The sequence below is a fragment of the Grammomys surdaster genome, unplaced genomic scaffold, assembly GCF_004785775.1.
Source record: "Grammomys surdaster isolate TR1022 unplaced genomic scaffold, NIH_TR_1.0 363, whole genome shotgun sequence".
In the NCBI taxonomy this organism is placed as follows: Eukaryota; Metazoa; Chordata; class Mammalia; order Rodentia; family Muridae; genus Grammomys; species Grammomys surdaster.
In genome coordinates, this window is record NW_021604782.1 from 6,845,438 (window position 1) to 6,852,577 (window position 7,140).

Genomic DNA, 7,140 nt, shown 5'->3' on the forward strand with positions numbered 1-7,140 from the left:
TTAATGTTCATGGTGTAGCTGTTGGTGTGTGTGCACCACACGCACACACACACACTTACACAGCACATGTATAAGTGCATGTTTATGTATAAATACACTCTCATCTGTCACATATGTACAAAGTGTATATACATATAAACACACTGAAAATAATCAACCTGTTCACTAAATATGAGTTGTTTGAAGAGTATGGATGTACAATAATCAACTATAGTCACCTCAGCATGGAACCTAGTATGCTGGCTCTCACACATTGTTTTATTATATGAGATATAGATGTCACATGTATAAAACATTCTCGTGCCCTTATAATTTTTTTTAAAAAAATTCTACATGGAAATAAATTACTCTAAAGCATAGAAATGTTCAGCAAAAGAGTAGCTCCGCAGGGTGACATGTTCATGACTATCAGACTTCAGGCAAAACAAAGCTGTCACTTACCCAGACTGGTTCTTCACTGTTACCTCTTTTGTGCCAACTCCTGGAGACACATTATAGCATAAATGTGCAAGGATGCCACTATGTTATTCAGCTAAAGCAGCAAACCATCTTAAACAAATTATTCCCCAAGTTTAATAGTTTTACAACTAGATAATGATAAGTTCCTGGTGATATGATTTACAAATGACGGGATAAATAGTATGTCCATGACTAAAGCCACTGTGGGAAAACCAGAGTCCACAAACCCTGCCCAGCCTACTTCCTGTTTTTGTTCAGCCTGTAAACTAAAAATGGTTTTGTTTTGTTGTTTTTCATTTTCCAATAGCTTCTTGAAACTTAATAGACCATTTTGGTATCTGCTAAGTATATGAAGTTCGAATTTCAGTTGTTTTACTAATGCACAGCCATGCTTGTTTGTTTTTTGAGCTATCTGTGGCAGAGTAGAGCAGCTGTGACACAAGTTCAAAGTTAAAAATATTTACAACCTGGCCCTTTAGAAGAATGGTGTTCAACCTCAGTGCTAATGTCACGTCAGACAAAATCCCCAATACAGACATACACTTGAATTGCAGAGGAGGATGACTCTGCTGGGATGGAAACCCATCCCTCAGGTGTCAAACATTCTCATTTCTTTAAGGACAAAAACCAACCCAAACTAGCTGAACCCGGCTTCTGAATGTTCTCCAATGCGTGTTTGACCATAGTGAAACAAGAACATATGGAGTTCCATGTTGTAAGACAGACCAAGTCTGTAAGAAAGTCAGGTTTAAAAATTAACTAATGCATTCTTCCAGTCATGTCCAAGCTACTCATTAGTTTGAAAAACATTAACAGTCCTAAAATGAACTAGGGATGTAGCTCAGTGTACAAGGCCTTGGGTATGTCACTACTGCTAAAGGGGGGTGGGGAGTAGGAAAGAAAGAAAACAAGCGTACTAAATGATGTTAAGCAGAAATTAAAGTGATACAAAGTTAAATGTGGGAGCTGGAGAGATGGCTCAGCAGTTATGAGAACAGACTGCTCTTCCAGAGGTCCTGAGTTCAATCCCCAGCAACCACATGGTAGCTCACAATTATCTATAATGTGATCTGATGCCCTCTTCCGGCACACAGGTGCACATGCAGATAGACCGCTCATATACATAAAATAAATAAATAAACCTTAAAAAAAAAGAAAAAGGTTTTGTTTTTGGTTTTGGTTCCTTTTCTCAAATACGGCTGTAAGAAGTTCTCATCCTCGCTGGGAAGTACTAGGAGGCAGGTGAAGGCACCCGATTGATCTGAGTATGGATAGCAGGTTCAATTTAATAGAAGTTTTAAAGAGTCTGCATGAGGTGGAGGAAGTCATGTCGCCTCCCTTGGCCCAGGCAGGCTGCCTCTTGCAAGATAAGTGCATTAAACTAGTGTACGTTTATCTGCCACTCACACTTCACTTGGGCATTTTTACCAAAAAGCATTGATAGGTGTCTCCCTGAGGACAAACATCATATTAGAAAGGAAAACACACGGTTGGATCTGGTGGCGTGTGCTTGAGATAGCAGCAGCCAGGAGTCAGGAGGCTGCAGGAGGAGGTTTGTGAGGCCCTGCTGAAGGAGAGAGAGAATGAGTGGAGGGGTGAAGGTCTTTCTCTTAGGTTAGATAAGGAGTTTATACGTTTGGTAAGAGTTTGAGTTTATACTGCTTTAAATGTCAGCGGGTCTGTCAGTGGAAGACACAGCTTGATGACAAGGAGAGGACATAAAAACCTTGGCTAGGTAAAGTATATAAAAGATTCTTCTGGCTCCAATAAACTCACAATATCGAGACGGCCCATCAGTTTGCTGAATACCTCCTAAGAAATAGTGTCTGTCACAAGGGTGAACATTGAGAAATAGCTCCTCCATGAGGGGTTAGCAGCCAAAGCCTGCGATTCCACTAAAGCCTGACCATGTGTGCTGAGGAAGCCCAGTGGGCTACAGAAGCACTTGAGTACATCCTAAAACTAGTCCAGAGGACCGGAGGAAAAGATGGTTAAGTAAGAGCCTTTCTGATCAGCTCGCCATCCACAGGAGGGAAGACAGCACAGCTGAGAGAGGAGAGCAGGTTGGAGGAACGCAAGGCCCCTCAGACTTGCTGGGACAAGTAGCAGTCCTGAAGCAGAGAAGACTGACGTATAGTAGAGTCACTTGCATGTTACTGTAAGGGCAAGGATAACTCTGAAAGTTCCAAGCAAAAATAGACAAAACTGCTCACCAAAGTCGAAAGACTCAGTGAAACTTGATTGGAAATGTACATGGAAGGGAGATAGCGCTCGCCCTGCTCCTACTGGTAACTGGAGTCTCTATTGGCTCTGCTAATTATAGATCGACTATTGTATATATAAGGGTTATAAAAATATTGGGCTTCTTATTTACAACACAGGTGTCTCTGTCTACTCCCAACCCTCACTGCAAAACCAGCCCCTAAGGCTGAGAAGGTGATATCCGGGCCATGCTCGAGCCAAGCTTGAGTAAGATCAGAGGGCTTAGTGAAGAGATAATGGTACTGAGGTGGGGCCTCCAACTTGAACCTTGAGTTTGAAATTGGGTGTGGGCAGTGTCTCAAAGTAGCAATACTTACTTTATTTTGGCTTCAGCCCCTTTCCCAGGGGCAGACCTTCACCTCTGACCTGAATCTTGGAGACGACCTTAGAAACCAGTCTGCCCTTACTCACTTATAAAGTTGGAGCCAGCTCGGAAGCAACGGGAACAAATCGAGAATTCTGGAATGTCATGACGGGACAGACCCAGCAGTGTAACTGCCCACAGCTACTCTCCTCTTAGCAGGCTGCTAGCATAGGTATTTGGACTAAAAGAGTATCTGGCTCTTTTGACAAAAGGAAACATAGAATTGAACATTTTAAACATATACTCTTGGTAAATTTACCTTAGGGACTGCTGCCCCATTTTTGCTCCTGATGTCTGCAGCCTTTAAAAACATTGATACATGATTAAAGTGCCTTGTTTTCCTTAAGATGACTTATCCGTTATAATGGATATTCAATTATACTTAATGTGTGCTGACTTGCAAAACACCACTGGCTATGGCCACCCATGAACACCTTACTTGGTAGAATGCAGTAGCAGAAGACAGCAAGTTCTAACTACTAAGAATTCTCCTATTTTCATCATTAAAATAATTGTATAGCTTTAGGAACATCCACATTTTTAATCTTTCCTAACAGCGATATAAAACTGTTTCTCATAACTATGTACTAATTGAGAAGATATTTTAGACAAATACAAACCACTTGCTTATCACTAGACTCTCTCCCATACTCCCCAGCAACTCTGTGACTATCTAAAAGCATTTATGCGCCACAGAAATGTACTCAAGAGGCTGATGATACACCATAACATCCTGTAAAGGTCTCCATGGCAACATGCAAAGTAACCCTTTTGTGCAGTACTACTCAAAGTAAAGACTGTTCTGAGGTATACTTGCCATATCTAGTTTTGCTTACCTTCCTGTATGTTGTCTGATCATGATAGCCAAGGTTGTGAGACATGTGAGTCAACAAAAGGCACCCTTTTTTTCTGGGTTTAAACCCCAATCAGTATGATCGCCCTCACAGTTTTACCAAGCCAGTGCAAAAACATTGGAAAGCTCAAATAGAAAACATTTGAAAGTGTTTGCAAATGTTTTAAGTGCTTCCCGAAAGTAGGGTTGCCTTGACAATCCTGTCTGACTAGGAGAGAAGCTTGCTCTTTTTTTTCTTTTCAAAACTTTTGAAATCATGACTTGTTTTTTGATAACAGATGCTAAAATTATACAGGTGGTTATTGAAAAATATATACTGAAGGTTCTTCACTCCATCTAGTCTGTGGCTTGCGGTGGTGGTTAAGGGGTTCCCATCAGCAGGTAGAAGGTCAGGGCAACAATGAGAAGCAGACAAAATGGGGAGGAGAAGGTCTGGTAGGCAGCCGATGGCATGAAAATGTCTTCGTACTTGTAAATACTGACAACGCGCTCTGAAGCCGGTGGAGAGTCTATGTCATGACGCGTGATGGAGCCTTTAACACAGAAGTAGGGGAGGACCCATCAAAAGCAGCACAGCGTTGAAGGGCAGAGACAGACACTAAATGCATATGCAGGGCTCGTAAGATCTGGATTCAAGTACAGAGCCATCATCAGAACTCTCTGCAATTGCCCACATGACGGAGAGCATATTGTTATCTTTACACCCAAAGAGAGTTCTTATTGATCTGCAGTTACCCCAAGATCAGACAACTTATTGTTCCCTCTGTTCTGTGGCAGCCTGTTTTAATATTTATCTGCATGAACTGAATGGATTTCTACTTGTCTCTAATAAATTCAAACTTCTGGATTTAATATGTAAAAGATATATTTTTGTTTTTTAAACATTTAAGTTTTTTTAAAAAAGATTTGTTTTATTTTTAACTATGTGTGTGTGTGTGTGTGTGTGTGTGTGTGTGTGCGCGCGCGCGGTCTGATATGGGTACTCGGAATTGAATTTGTGTTCTCTGCAATAGCAGTGTGATTAACCTGAGTAATCTTTCCAGCCTTGGAGGGGGCAGGTGATATATTTTTTTTTTATTATTTTTATTTCTTTTTTTGAACATGAAATGCTTTTTTATAGCATGTTTTACAAGGGGAGGGGGTAAGAGGGTCCAGGTGGTGGAAAAGTACAGAATCTTCTTGGCCTGTGCCTTGAAACATGTCATGGTCTATATGGTACACTGCCTTGAATTATGATCTACCTGCAGTTCTTCAGAAGATATGGTACACTGCTTGAGTTATGGTCTCCCTGCTATTCTTAAGAAGACATGGTACTCTGCTTTGAGTCTATCTGCAGTTGCTAAGCAGGATCTTGCAGCTGCCAAGCTTCAGAGGACATTGTGCAGGTGGGGAAAGGTAGGGGGTGAGGGTAAGGGCGAGGGTCCTGGCTTCTGGCATCTCCCCCTTCTCTGTTTAGTTAGAGAAGGCATCTTATGATCAATCCCAACTATGTGAATTTTGAATTTGGATGTCTAATTATGGGGGGTCTTAGACAAGTTCACAACCCCAAAACACTGATGTGAGACGAGTCACATCGATGGTCGAAGGCTTTAGGCTGTCGACGATGGGCAACGTCAAGGGACTCCGATGTGGGTGAAAGGAGGGTGAGAGCCCTGTCTTAGGCCATGTAGGCTGCACCCACTCCCAGCACCACGCACTCCTTTTCGGCTGCATTGGGTGGGCCCCTGGGAAGTGGACCTACAATAATCCCGTCATTGGGCTAACTCACAGCCATCCTAGTCTCTTGTAAATGTTCAAGTTACCAACCATTTGTCAGTTTGGGGTGTAATATTGTCATAAAGGAAGGCTCCCCAATGTTAGCGGCCATATCAAGGGTGGCCTTGGTTTAGGAAAAAGCCAATTTTTGTTGTGGTGATCAAGAGGCCAAGCTCTCTAGTGAGAGAAATGAGGGCAAAGCCAGGCATACCAGGTGATATTTTTAATACAAACAGCAAACGTTACTGATTCTGCCTCTTCAAATCTTTAGGGCCGTTGTAAACCTAAGGCTTCAAGCATGCTGAACAAACATTCTATCACTGAGCTACTTCCACAGTCCCAAATCTTGCAGATACAGATCAGCAACTCTGGACAGCACCCCTCTCCCACATAAGTGGAAGCCATCTTTCATTGCCTGTGGGCTATTATGAGTGAGCCAGCCTTTGGCTAGGGAAGTGGCACTGTGGGTAGGACTTTTTATTCTGCGAGCATGAGGATATGAGGCCCTAAGTTTGAATCCACAACACCCATGTAAAAATCCAAGCATGGTCATATGTATGTACAACCTGAGCACTGGGGAGTAAAGACTCTAAGAGTTCATTGGCCAGCAGGCCAGTGTAGCCAAAAAGGCTGCTGTCCAGTTCTGTAAGAGACTCTGTCTGAAGATAAAGTGAGTCAAGCACTTTAATCCTAGCACTTGGAAGGTAGGTGAACCATAGTGAGTTGTGAGTTCCAAGATAGCCAGGACCATATAGAGAGACCCTGTCTCAAAATAATAATAATGATGATGATGGTGATGGTGATGGTGATGGTGATGGTGGTGGTGGTGATGGTGATGATGATGATGATGGTGATGGTGATGATGATGATGATGATGATGAAAAGGAAGAAAGAAAAGAAAAACAGAAAGAAAATAAGGAAAATAGGCAAAGTATAATAAAGGAAGACATATTTTGCTCTAACCTCATCTGTACACTCACATGAATAAACCACAGGGATGAGGGAAAGAGTAAAGAAGGGAAAAGAGGAGGGGAGAAGGAGGGACTTTCCTAGCCAAAAGATTGGCATGCCAGATGTCAGTGGTTTTTTCAAGAAGAGCGGGGAAGAACAGTTTGGAAAGAATGACTAATCTAACGAGTCCTTGGATGGGACTTTTCTCCACCTGGTCACCAGTTGAAGAAGGAGATTCTGTGTGTAAAATGCTTAAGGGCTGATTGCACAGGTCATCGGCAGAGAGAACACCTCACATCTGAGGGCCTCTGGTTTAATCCTCAGCACTAAAGAAGTAAAATGATAAAGAGAAATTTTAAGAAGCTGTTTTTTTCAAGCTATGTGCTATGGTGCACATCTGTGGTTGCAGATTCCAGCAAGACAAAGGCAAGAGATCTGCTTGAACCAAGAGCTCTCCTCTCCTCTCCTCTCCTCTCCTCTCCTCTCCTCTCCTCTC

At 42.3% G+C, this 7,140-nt stretch overlaps 1 protein-coding gene across 1 annotated transcript in view; it reads right to left on the minus strand.

Annotated features, from left to right (window-relative positions):
* Window positions 1–4,298: 4,298 nt before the first annotated feature.
* Window positions 4,299–7,140, minus strand: part of Frrs1l (ferric chelate reductase 1 like) — a 24,166-nt gene continuing 21,324 nt past the window's right edge. Inside the window, 1 exon segment of the mRNA XM_028779860.1 lies at window positions 4,299–4,471. Coding sequence (XP_028635693.1) covers window positions 4,299–4,471 — 173 coding nt within the window.